This window comes from Henckelia pumila, chromosome 4 (assembly GCF_033568475.1).
Source record: "Henckelia pumila isolate YLH828 chromosome 4, ASM3356847v2, whole genome shotgun sequence".
In the NCBI taxonomy this organism is placed as follows: domain Eukaryota; kingdom Viridiplantae; phylum Streptophyta; class Magnoliopsida; order Lamiales; family Gesneriaceae; genus Henckelia; species Henckelia pumila.
In genome coordinates, this window is record NC_133123.1 from 7,449,928 (window position 1) to 7,463,482 (window position 13,555).

General features: G+C 31.5%; 1 protein-coding gene across 3 annotated transcripts; it reads right to left on the bottom strand.

The window, feature by feature from the left end:
* Nucleotides 1-778: 778 nt before the first annotated feature.
* On the bottom strand, nt 779-6,925 carry LOC140865379 (mitogen-activated protein kinase homolog MMK2-like). Of its 3 annotated transcripts, none has more exons than XR_012144583.1 (4): nt 6,566-6,923; nt 5,959-6,095; nt 5,557-5,740; nt 4,813-5,145 (listed from the first exon to the last, which is right to left on the bottom strand). XR_012144583.1 is itself a non-coding variant. In XM_073270002.1 (4 exons), the coding sequence occupies exons 1-4, from the start codon at nt 6,585-6,587 to the stop codon at nt 5,084-5,086; spliced, it is 375 nt and encodes a 124-aa protein (XP_073126103.1). In that variant the 5' UTR covers nt 6,588-6,925; the 3' UTR covers nt 4,813-5,083. The 3 variants fall into 3 exon arrangements, 2 of the variants coding, with proteins under 2 accessions (XP_073126102.1, XP_073126103.1); XM_073270002.1 differs by having other exon boundaries at nt 5,959-6,065; nt 6,566-6,925; XM_073270001.1 differs by lacking the exons at nt 4,813-5,145; nt 5,557-5,740; nt 5,959-6,095 and adding exons at nt 779-1,543; nt 1,636-2,393 and having other exon boundaries at nt 6,566-6,925.
* Between the last annotated feature and the right edge of the window lie 6,630 nt (nt 6,926-13,555).

Here is a 13,555-nt window from a genome sequence, read left to right on the forward strand (position 1 = left end):
AGCATTTGCATTATTCTTGGGTGATCCGCAGTCCTTTTTCATGTGGCCAGTTTCACCACAGCTCCAGCACTTCAATTTCTTTTCAAAGGTATTTTTGTCTTTTCCATTCCTTGACTTGGATCTGCCACGCCATCGGTTAGAATTCTTTTCAGCACTTCTGCCCCTACTTTTGTTTTCGAGATTTAGGGCAGATCTCGATGATGTTGCTTCTCCCGAATCCCTCCTGCGAACTTCTTCACCAAGGATTCGATCTCTGACATCGTTGAATTGTAATTTTCCCTTTCCAGCAGAATTTCTAACCGCTGCCCGCATCGGCTCCCAAACATTTGGTAAAGACGCCAAAAGAATAAGTGCACGAATTTCATCATCAAACTTGATATCAACCGATGTTAGCTGGGAACACAATCGTGTTGAATTCATTGATGTGTGTCGCCACCGAAGCACCTACCTACATCTTCAAGTTGAATAATTTTTTCATGAGGAACACTTTATTATTTGCAGATGGCTTCTCGTACATGTCCGACAAAATGGACATCATCTCCTCTGTGGTTTTTGTCTCAGCCACGTTGTGGGCCACGTTCTTTGTTAGGATCAATCGTATTACCCCTAACACTTGTCGGTCAAGAAGCTCCCACTCATCATCCTCCATCTTTTTTGGCTTCACCTCAGATAGAGGTTGATGTAGCTTCTTGCTATACAGATAATCTTTAATCTGTAACCGCCAAAACGTGAAATCTGTATCGTCGAACTTATTGATTCCAGGTCCCGATCCGTCATTTCCGACCATCGCTTCTACTGCCTTAATAAAATTTCAAAAAATCTTTTCTGATGTGGAAGATCAGACAAAGCTGCAACCACAGAGTATACTCAGATTTTTAAGAAATTTTTCACCAAAGCTCCCGAACACCGTAACAGCTCTGATACCAGTTGTTATGGATTATGCCGAAGTGATCATGACGATAATAATAATTGCGGAATAAAACAATCAATAAGAACACCAAGATTTACGTGGTTCACCCAATATAGGCTACGTCCACGGAGCTGCTGTAATATTTATAACCGAAGAAATATTACAAGTGTATACAAAACACTATATGTCACCACACCCAAACCCCGAGTATTACCGAGAAATAATTCTCTAACTCACAAGAGATCTCCGAAAAAAACACTCTTTTTTTTTTCTCTCTTTATTTTCTTTTCTCTTTGTTAATACAAAAGAAGAGAAGAATGAGATACATTAATCTGCCGAATGAGGAGCCTATTTATAGGCAAATTTGGCTAATGAAATGAGGAAGAAAAATAGCCACGTTGAGCTCTTGCAATTTCCACAAAAGCAGCCTAGTCAAAGAAAGTTTGCTGCATATATTCTTTGACTTCATCTAACAGTTTAAACGTTGAAGAAAATGTTGTTACTTGAAACATTATATTTCTCCACTCTCACACTTGTCAATCTTCTTAAGCTCACTAGACTCAATACTTCAAGCTTCTTAAATTTTCTGCCCTTGAAAAGTAATTCTTCGCCTTCATATGCAAACATAACCATCTGTAGGAATACCAGATTGGGCAAATCTTCAAGATGTTGTAATGGATCCTCTCTTAGTCTATTCCACATTAATATTAATACAGTTTGAATACCTCATTCGGGATTGTTTCGATTGGAGCCTCTCTGAGATTCAATACCTTCAGGAGTTTGCACTGGCCCAAAAACTTTTGTAAATCGAGTTCTGATTTTGAATCAGGAGCAAACTCCAACCAAAACAAAGACCGAAGATACTTCACGTCAGGGAATTCTTCTCTCTCTTTGAATCTACCATGAATTGCCATGCGTCGGATCTTATCAGGATACACCATTTCTCCTTTAAAAACATTTTGTTCTCTTGATTTTGAAATGATGTATTCTCTTAGAATGTCGTGGATACAAAGCAAACCTGGACTTCCATCATCATATGTATCTGCAACCTGGATTAGACTTCTGTTGAGAAGCTCATTCAGATAGGTCTCTGCCACATCTTCCGTTGTCATTCCTTCTTTTCCCTCCACAAAACCTTCTGCTACCCATAGTTGAATTACTTCCCACTTTGCGAACAAATAATCTTCTGGAAAGATGCTAAAGTACAAGAAACAAGCTTTGAGATAATAGGGCAAGTCATAATAACTTAGAGACCATAATCTATTTATTCTTTTGGGATAGTCTCCCTGTAATTCAACACCAATCGTAAGCTCAAATATTTTCCCCAATCCACCCATGCCCACCACTGAAACGACCATAAGCCCATCACCAGTCGGCTTGAGCCACCCAAAAAGTTGTTTCTTTGGTTCTTCAATGCCCACAACCTCTTCTTCTTCCAATAGAAGAGCATCACCTCGAGTGTCATACGTTTTGCTGCTTGATCCTTGTTGATCATTGAAATCATAAATGTCTTTGAATCTCTGTTGAGTCTTGGCAACATTTTCCATTCTCAACTTTATTTTTTGGAACTCAGACGCAGTTTGGTGGCGGACCATAAACTTTTTCACCAGGGCACACATCTTGTTGATGTATCGTTTGCATCCATGTGCATCACGCCGTAGGCGGACAAGTTCGAGCAAGTATTTTTCAAGAACATCTTCAGTGTCGTAAGCGATCTCGCACACTTTGTTGACCCATTCTTTGAGTTGAGGATGATCAGTTTCTTATTTTTCATCTGTCCCAATTCATCTCGAACATACACGGCATTGTCTCCGATCCCTCCAACCAATTCTTGCTCCCCTTGGAGGAACAGAGTAAGCTGGTTGACGAGAAAGGATGCTGCACTCTCTGCCATCTTTTATTCTCCTACGCTGAAGTGTCCAATTGAAATTCAGAACCCTGATGAAAATCAAACTAATGAAAAACTAAACAACAACAATTTATACACAGACAAATTGATATCAGTTACGAGGACCAAAAGCCTATATAAAACTATAAGCCAGCTTACAAGACCAATTTAATTATAAGTTTCCATATTAAACTACAACTAATCTGAAGGCAATCAATTGTTTTGGGTTTATGAGATGATAGGTATCTGGCTATATGGATGGGATGTACAAGACATGAATAGAAATGCGATAAAAACATGATAAAATAATATGTTGTTTTGTATAATTTTGTAAGGTTATTGTTATTATAATTATATTATCTTTTAATTGCCCTTTTCAATTTCTACTCATCCTATATGAATAAAAACACGATGAAATATGGATAACCAAACGATATCTTATAGTATCATCTCATAAACCCAAAATAATTGATTTATATTTAAGTTTAAAAATAAATTTTCCATATTTCATGAGAAAAAAGAGTTATAATGCTCGTAATCATATATTTTTTAACCTTTCTCATTTTTTTTTTATTCAAAAACCTAATTCAAAAATAAATCAATCAGAGTAAAATATTAATTATTTTTTTTATTTTTGGGTTGTGGAGAAAACCATTTTGTCAAACAGATAAACAAGAAATATTCCAAAAGTTGATATAATTAAAAAAAATTATAATTAAAGTTTACAGTTTTTTACTTTTGATTTTGTTTGGTTTTTAAAAAAAATTATGAACACATATTTATTCTATTAACATACCGAAATTTATAAAATCAGGTGACATTCCAGGTAGTATGATTATCTTTCAAATTGAAAATCATCGAATTTTATTGTCTAATCATCAATCTTCGAGAAAATTAAAAATTGGATATGCCAATAAAAATATGACCAATATAGCCAAAATTTAAAAGTTAAAGGATTAATACAGAACTTTAACTAGTTAAAAGAATAAAAGAGAAAAAAAAAAATAAAATTAGAGAACGTATACAGAACTTTGACTAGTTAAAGGTCTAAAAGAAAAAACAGGTAAAGTTATAGCACCGAAATGGTTTTTTTCCCTTTTTTTATTTATTGAAACATATTGGACTAAAAATGTCACACGTGAATACAAATATGACTAAAATTGACATTTTTTTCCTTTTTATAAAATAGTTGTCCAATCACATATTTATTCTTAAAACAACTTTTAAAATATAGTAAATTTTTTCGTAAAAAAAAGTTTTATAAAAATATTTTATAAATATTTGTTCAATAATATTCAGATTCATACAATCAAGAGTACTAGTAGATGACTTACCTGATGTGGTCGTGTCCATGTTGTGTGCATATAGATAGTACTTGGCTTAGATTATCTGTGTCAAAAAAATGAAACTAACGTACAAGTGATATAAGTAAGTTTCTAATCTTCAAGTGTAAGCGAACATATATACTATGAGCGAAAAATTGTAATATTGGTCGTATATGTCTTTTTGCTGGTTTATGTCTATATTAACAATGTTGATCTTAGAAGTTTGGCTAAACTTATAAGCTCTATACAAGCTTACGTGCATCTGCAATCAAATTCATTTCCTCTTGTCCTCTTTATGCTAATTACTATGTCTCTTCTGTTTATGGCAGGTAATGTACTCATTTCTTGATCCGCTCATCAATCTGGGGCTTCCTCGCACGCGAGATTTTCAAGGGGTGACCTCCAATAGCTTTGATGGAAATGGCAACTACAGCCTGGGCTTTCGTGAACAGAGTGTGTTCCCAGAGATAAGTTATGATGTGCTTGGTAAGCCAAGGGGGATGGATGTTTGTATCTCAACCACGGCTGAGACGGATAAAGAAGCATACAGGTTACTGGCTTTAATGGGTATGCCATTTAGAGAAGGTAGCGGGCCATCTACTGAGGTACGAAAGAAGAAGCTCAAGTTTCATCATTTCGACACGAAAACAAAAACAAAACAGAGAACCAAGAAGTGAACTGAGCTCATGTACCCTTCATTCCATGGCTTTCTCAAGCATTATTGTATGATGAAAGCTGCTCATATACTGGCTAATCTCGTGTACTTTGGTAATTAGTTGATTCTTGAATTTTTTTTCTTTCTTTCACAATGTTAAGATTTCTTGATTTGAGCATCTGAAAACTGGGAACTTTCAGTAGATGTGAAACATAAAACAGTATATGTATTAAGTGAGCACGATCAACGAGAAGAAATCTTGAGTTTATCTCGCAAAAATAATGAAAATTACAAGTGACACCAATTTATGGCAACAGATGCTTCTGGACAGGAGACACATGTAATACAGCTCTTTGTACAACGTTCACTGCAAAGATAACAAGGAAACCATAATTCTTGCATCTTAATAACACACTAATCGTCATACAACAGTAACAAACAACAGTAACAAACGTATCCCACCACTAAAATTATTTCTCATTTCCATTGGGGGTCCAAATTAGATTTCTACATGTCTAAAGTAATTCAGAGACGGGCTACACTGCATAGATTTCTATATGTAAGTTTCATGATTGAGGCATACATCATCCACCTTTCAGATGACTCAAAGTCGTGCCTTGATAGAGATGAAGGATTTACATAGTTCAAGTATTAGGATCCAAAATCATGGTTCAATTCCACAAATTAAAACAATTTGCACAGGGTTTAGCTAAAGGTGGCAAATGTAACTTTAGATCACTATTTACCAAAAAAAACCTTCTTTGAAAGGCTTATATACCTATAATACGTCTGCTTGGGTCGAAAACTAGCATTTTTTCTAATAAATCCAGAGCCCCTGGAGAAGTGTTACGAAATCTAGCAGAAAATTGTTGCGCCGGGTATTGCGGGAGCTGTCTCACGTATCTTCTGGCATTGTCACTCCTAAGAAATCCAAGACTAGCATCATCGGGAGAGCCAATGAGCTATTGCGATTCCGAAAAACATAAAGAGCAAAAGCAAGAAGAAACTACATCAGTTTGTTAATACATTACAAAAAACAGATGAACAAGAACAAGAAGAAACCAATTCAGTTTGTTTTTATAGATTAAAGTTGTCAAGAAAACCGGAATGCTTATGAAATTCGAATAAGTCAAAAAAATTTGATATGTACATCAGGTATCATTTTTCCATTAGAAAATACCTCTGTGATAAGTTTCAGCTGATGTACAAGCTGTTTCTTTGGTTCTTCAATGCCCACAACCTCATCTTCTTCCAATAGAAGAGCGTCATACGTTTTGCTGCTTGATCCTTGAAATCATAAATCCCTTTCAATGTCATCTGAGTCTTGGCAACGTTTTCCATTCTCAACTTTATTTTTTGGAACTCAGACGCAACACCATAACAAAGTAGTGTTTCAAAACATACAACCGAGATCAAAATCATGCACATACGCGATGCCAAATTTAGAGTAAAACAACATCATAAAAAAAATTTATAAGCACCCAATTTATGTTCTTATTAAATTTAAAAACAGTTTATCTCAATAATGTTCTACCACGTTTGATTTACCCATACTTCCATCACTACTTAGTTTGTGTATATCCACCGTGTTTTGAAGATTCATACATTTTCCTTCAAAAAACACAAACAAGAACTCATCCTCCTAGCATAAACCAAAACAAAACTGATCACATATGGTCTGAAAATCACTTAACCTCCTATTTCGTTAAATACAGAGATTACCGAAAACAAATAAATGAAAAAATCAATAGGGACGAGAAAAGAGGGTTCAATCATAAAAATGGGACCTGAATTTTGGCTCTTCTCCATCGGTATCTCGCTGTGGCCGGTGGTGGACCACCTGTGATGGTGGCGTTGATGAATCAAAGGGATGAAGACATAGAAGAATTTCTTACGGTATCGGGCACAATATCATCGGAATTTGCAAGAGAAATTCGCTAGTGATAGATCCCGCCACCCAGTTCCTCCTCTTTCCCCGCTGCCCAAACATCACGAGAGAAGGAAATATGAAGAACTAATTGAAAGAGGGAAGGAAGAGGAATGAACGAATAAAATCATTTTAGAAATTGAAGAAATAATTATTTCGATGTGGCGGAGGAAAGAGGAATGAGCAAATAAAATAATTTTAGAAATTGAAGATTAAAAGATGAAAATGAGGAAAGAGGAATGAGCAAATAAAATAATTTTAGAAATTGAAAATTAAAAGATGAAAATGTGGCTAAAAAAGTTTGGTGGTTTGAATGAGTTGTAAACACTATCTACAAATCCGAGTTAGAAACCGATATACTGTGCTGCTCTGTCAAACCGGCAATAAAGAGTTATTAACTCTTGTGAACGATGGGACCGCCACCGCCAGCTATCAGCGGTCAAGTCCGGGCTCAAGGTTTTCCCTTGGAAGATAGTGTGCACAACTTCACTCAACTCCACAAACTTATTGCCCCAGCTATGGTTACAGGCTCTCGCGACTGAGCCCGGCAAACCAAAGATTGTGGAATTGATTTTATAAATAGAAAATTATTTTTTGAATTTTCTATGTGGGACAAGTATTTTTATGAATATAATTATAAATATTATGTGTTTATTAAATTCTAATTATTTTAACTTTACAAAAATCTCTAATAATTATTTAATAATATTTATTACCACAATAAAAATATCTATAATAACGATATGCTAATGCTAATATTAATATGATATATAGTTGTTGTAAATAAATTTCTTTAACAAAAACAAAGCATTTATGATTTATCACCAATTTAATATATTTCTAAAAATATTTTTAAAAAAAACTTTAAAATCTACACTTTATTAATATGTGAAACAAAATCAATGTTTTACATTGTGTATTGTCAAAATTTTCATTTGTTTATACAAACTTGATATTTTTTTGATGATGCTTTTGTAAATTCGATGAATATAATGATGTCAAAATTGACAAATTATGTGTATGTTTAATAAAGATGGAGTTTTCCATAAATTGAAATACCGAACTCGTTCGTTTTTGTTGGCTTGTATAAATATATATCTATCATAAAATATCCAGTTGCCTAAAAATTTAAAATTATATTAATAGATTCGTGTTAAGTACAAAAAATATCATGATCTTCTTTTACGATACATTTGAATCATATAAAGTTATATTAAATAGTAATATGATAAACTAAATTAAATATTAAAAAATTTAGATTAAGATTTAAAAAAAAAAAAAGAAAAATTACCAATAAATAGCTAAAAGCAAATTCAAGTTGTTCCTGATAAGTCCCTGTGTAAGATATTGTGTGTTCCCACTTCTTGACAAAACTCTGACATTTGTTTCAGCTCTCTATTTGAGCCTAAAATACAAAAATGTCTTCACTTGCTTTTGAAACTCAACAATACTCTTTAATTTTTAAAAATAAAATAAAATTCTTATTAGACAGCGTACAACATGAGTTTTTTCCCCACATTCTTGTTGAAAGTCTTTCAAAATTTATCCCTCAACCATAAACAACAATGACCCTACACTTATTTCAATCAGATCCATCTTTTTCATACGAGAAATAATAAAAAAATATTTTTTAAAAAAAAAAACTTTAAAATCTACACTTTATTAATTTTTGAACCAAAATCAAAGTTTTACATTGTGTATTGTCAAAATTTTCATTTGTTTATACAAATTTGAAATTTTTTTGATGATGCTTTTGTAAATTCGATGAATATGATGATGTCAAAATTGACAAATTATGTGTATGTTTAATAAAGATGGAATTTCCCATAAAATTATAATACCAAAACTCGTTTGTTTTTGTTGGCTTGTATAAATCTATATCTATCATAAAATATTCAGTTGCATAAAAGTTTAAAATTATATTAATACATTGGTGTTAAGTAAATAAAACATCATGATCTTCTTTTATGATACATTTGAATCATAGAAAGTTATATTAAAGAGTGATATGATAAATTAAATTAAATATTAAAAAATTTAGATTAAGATTTAAAAAAAAAAAAGGAAAATTTCCTATAAATCCCCAAAAGCAAATTCAAGTTGTTCCTGATAAGTCCCTGTGTAAGATATTGTGTGTTCCCACTGCTTGACAAAACTCTGACATTTTTTTTAGCTCTATAATTGAGCCCAAAATACGAAATGCCCTCAATTGTTTTTGAAACCCAGCAGTATCCTTTATTTTTTAAAAATAAAATAAAATTCTTACAAGACAACGTACAATATGAGTTTTTTCCCCTCATTCTTGTTGAAAGTCTCCCAAAATTTATCCTTCAACCATAAACAAGGACCCTACAGTTATTTCAATCATATCCATCTTTTTCATATGATAAATAATTAAAAAAATACTTTTCATAGAAAATTTTACAAAAATCGTCACGTAAATTGGCCTGTTTTGGCTTTTGGTAATGTGATAAAGTAGCCAAAATTTGTTCTTAGTTCGATAAGTATGTCTTTATAAAACAAACAAAATAAACTTTTAATCGTTTTCGTCAGAGTGCTGACGTGGTACGTGAAAACTGCTAGCTTGACATAGGATATATGACATCTCTCACATTACATCAATAATGATCCGGTGAAAATGAAGAAAAGAATCATATACAATTTATTGGACTAAAACCAAACTAACTACTAATAAAGTTAAGAAACCAAAACAAATCAACTTACATGAATATTTTTGATAGTTTCTCTAGCATTTAATATTCGATTCATGTTAAGTGGCCACTTTAAGATGGATATATGGTGATTGTTCTAATAATTTAATAGTTTTTTGTCCAAGATTTATCCTTCCCTGAAATCATATTTTAGACTCAAATCAATTAACTATTTTAAGGTGGATCCAGTTTTTCGTTCACAAGACTTAATGAACCTAAGATATCATTTAAGATAAATCGGATGTATTTGATATTTCTACTTATAGAAACATATAATGCTACTCATAATTGTAATTAAATCTTTTTATAAAATGATAATGAGATGTGTAAATTAAGTCGAAATTGTCGGTATAATTTCTTCGGGTGTTGTCTCGAATTCAAAATTTTTCCTTTTGTGATCCCGAGAATAGCATGAGGTCACAAATAAGAATGGCAACGGAGCGGGTTCGGGGCGACTTTTGCCATATGCGGGACCCATCCTTCCGGGTATAAATTGGACCCGGACCCAGACCCGCCCCGCCTTTTTTGGGACCCCCTCCGCATTAAAACCCGGTTGGACCCGTCAACACGCTTAGATTTAAATTTAAATTTATTAATTGAATTATTAAATTTTAAATATACATGCATGCATATATATTAAATGAAATATATATAATATATGTAAGTGCATATTTAATTATATATTTTATATAAATATATACACTATATATTTAATATATTATATTACATACGTAGATAATATATATATATATATATATATATATATATGTACATAATATATTATTTATATTCTATTTCTATTTTTTTTTTAGTGATATTCTATTTCTATTTATATATATGTATATGTATATATATATATATGCGTATATATATTTATATATATAGATATATGTTGGTTCACTTAAATGTGCAGTTGACGTTCATGCTATCTATCTAGTCTAGAAAAAAAATGTAAATATGGTGCTGGTCAATCACAGTAACAAATAATGAAATTTATTCAAGTTTGGTATGTTTATGTAGCCTGATAATGGTCTGCATATAAAATATATGTTATTTAATGTAATACTAGCAACTTATTACTTATGTGTGCGTAATTGAATCTTTTTTTAAAAAAAAATGGAGTTATTGGTTATGATTAATAAATCATTTAGTTTATTTTTAAATTTTATCAAATTAAGTTAATTATTACAAAACTTTTATTAAATGAAATACGAGGTCTTTTTATCCATCTATTAAATGATAAAGATAACTACTCTTGTTTGTTGTACTTTACTAACATAGGTACATAACTATACTTTATTTTCTTATTTCACGACGATTAAACTTATGAGATTACAAAAATATTTCATATTAGTTCAATTAAAAAATATTATAAAAACCTGTATTAGTGATATATAATTTATCTATAATTGTCCTATTTTAAATATATATTTTTATATCTTTGTGTATATTTTGCCATTTAAATCGATGATATAACTCATAATATAAAATTAATTTAATTTTTTATTAAATATAATGTCTAAATATTTTACATAAACGTTACTCAACATTAACAAATTTGATGTATATGTATGTATCATGTGCTAAATGACATTAGTATTTATATCTATACTATATATAAAGTAAGAGCATCTTGGTGGTCTCTTGATATGTTTTTTTTTTAATTTGTTATTTAAAAAAAAACCCACAAAATTATCAAATTTCAAAAAAATAAAATCAAATACTTGAAAATATAAATTTATATTATATACACACATAACATAATATTTATATATAACAATACATACGCTATATGTGTGCAGTGCGGCTAGTATAGATTATATAATATGCACACATAGTGTGCAATATGAATAACTTATGAATATCGACAGTGTTAATGATAATAGTCTTACAACGGTTTTATGTGGAAATTGTGTGGAATTAATAGTATGATAAATTTTTGTTATCTTATACTAACCACTTCGGCGTTATAATATGAAATTAAAATTCTTTTCAATATTACACTTGCGTAAGAGTATTTGTTATATAACTCTCACGGTGTACGCATATTGTTCCCTTTTATATAAATTCAAATAATTAAATTATGAAAGCATGTAAAAACCAAATTCCTAGCGTAACATAAAAGTTAATAGTGAATACCAATTAAATTACGAATAGTCTGTTTTATTTGATGAGATCTATTTTTAACAATTTACTTATATTTGAGAATGTAGGGGTGTAAACGAATCGAATCGTTTCACAAGGATTTCGAGTCGATTCTATAAATATTTGTTTCGCATTCGAATTTATCGAATTCGAACCGAACCTAAATTTTTTTTCGAGCCGAGTTCGAACCAAAATTATTTTGTTTGATAGTTAGCGGCCCGTAATATTTTATTAATATAAAATAATGATATAAATATATCTAGAATTTCGAATCTTTTTCGGACATTTTGAACGAAGTTTTTAACCTCAATATCCGAGCAATAGTTCGAAAAGTTTACGAATATGTTCGAATATTTCGAGCCGACTTCATTCGAATCGAGCTCGAGGCAAAATATTCAAAATTTTCAAACTTCGAATCGAACTCGAATTTAAATATAATTAATTGGAATACACCCTGCTTGAGATACTTCATTTAATGGGTTGCATAGATTATAAAGATTTGGTCTTACACCCAACAGCAGTCCTAAACTAATGGGCCAGATGTATCCAAATTTGTTAGCCCAGGACCAACAATACGAAGGATCCAACACAATGAGAAGTCACAAAGCCCATGTAAATCGGGCCATTGGAGTTTGGATTGATGAGTGAAAACCTTCACGTTGGACTTGTGGCCCACCAAAGAGACCTATTTATCCGGCCGCATTATTTTTTTCTTTATTAAATAAAACATAAACATCCTCACATGTCGACACAAAAAATTTTTCCAATTTAATTCTCAATACTTCAACTCACATTTGAGAGAGGGAAGTGTCCAGTCCAATAAGAAGATTCATGTATTTCATTTAAATTTAATTTATGCATAAAAATAAAAAAAAATTGTGTTGTATGTGTGCTGCATTCGCTAGTATATATATAGTAATAGAAAATCAATTAAATTTATCATCTACTACATAGTTTTTTTTTTTGTTTTTTTTTTTGCCCGTAAAAAAATAAAATAAAAATTGGCAATGTGGAGTTTGCTGAATGTCTATGGATCCGCCAGCAATATGCAGAATATATACAAAGACGGCCAAACATAAGGACGAAGATTTATATAAATTACAGATTCTGCTGACCCCCAATTTCCATATAAAATGTTATAAATGGAAGACAAGTAGACAAAATGGGATATCGTTGTACATGCTATATCTAACATTTAATTAGATCGTCTATATATTCTACAACATTTTACAATCATATATCATGCATGCCTTAAATCTCAAAATTTTATTTTATTTTTTTATTTGTGGGATTTGTTCTTTAGTGCCGACCCTCATTACGTACTAGAGATCTAAAGTTGAGGTTGACTATATGTATGTTACAGGGGATGCATGCATGGGGAGGGTCAGGTTGAACCAGGACCAATTCAGTATCTATCACCCCGATAAATTTGAACCAACCAGTTTTTAAGACCATGAACTTGAGCTTAAATCAGTCTCAATAACTAGCTAAAATCTAAATGGAGGAGGATTAACTCAATCTTAATAGCTAACTAAAAAGAAGATGATTGTCAAAGTCTATATAGGACTTAATCTTGTCGACGTGGGACAACTAACACATCGTGCATGAAGCGACTGGAGCGTGAAGTTTTTATGATATTAACGGGCTCATTAACAGGGGCGGATCCAGGATATAAGGTTTGAGGGATATTAAGTGACGACAATGTGTGGTGTTGTTGGAGCTACCAATTTTCAGCGATTACTATTATTTTCGCTCTTTTGACTTGTGATATATGCGTTATTTTTCTAAAATTTTTTGTTTGAGTTTGAAATATATATAAAGAAAAATAATTGATAAATTTTTGTTCGATATCCACACAGATCTGCCATTATTGACGAAATTAAATTTGAACTTAATAAAAATCCTAATTTTTTGAGTCATTTTATTTTTAAAATGTAAATTAAAGTTGAGAAGTATATTTTTTAAAGTAATTTTTTAGACTTTTTTCAGTACTA

Coding starts and splice junctions, on each gene's coding strand:
- LOC140865379 (XM_073270001.1), bottom strand. CDS start 6,587: ATGGAGAAGAGCCAAAATTCAG. Junction 2,394..6,565: donor GGAGAAGAGCCAAAATTCAG/GTCCCATTTTTA, acceptor ATGATCAACAAG/GATCAAGCAGCAAAACGTAT. Junction 1,544..1,635: donor TCGAAACAATCCCGAATGAG/GTATTCAAACTG, acceptor GTATTCCTACAG/ATGGTTATGTTTGCATATGA.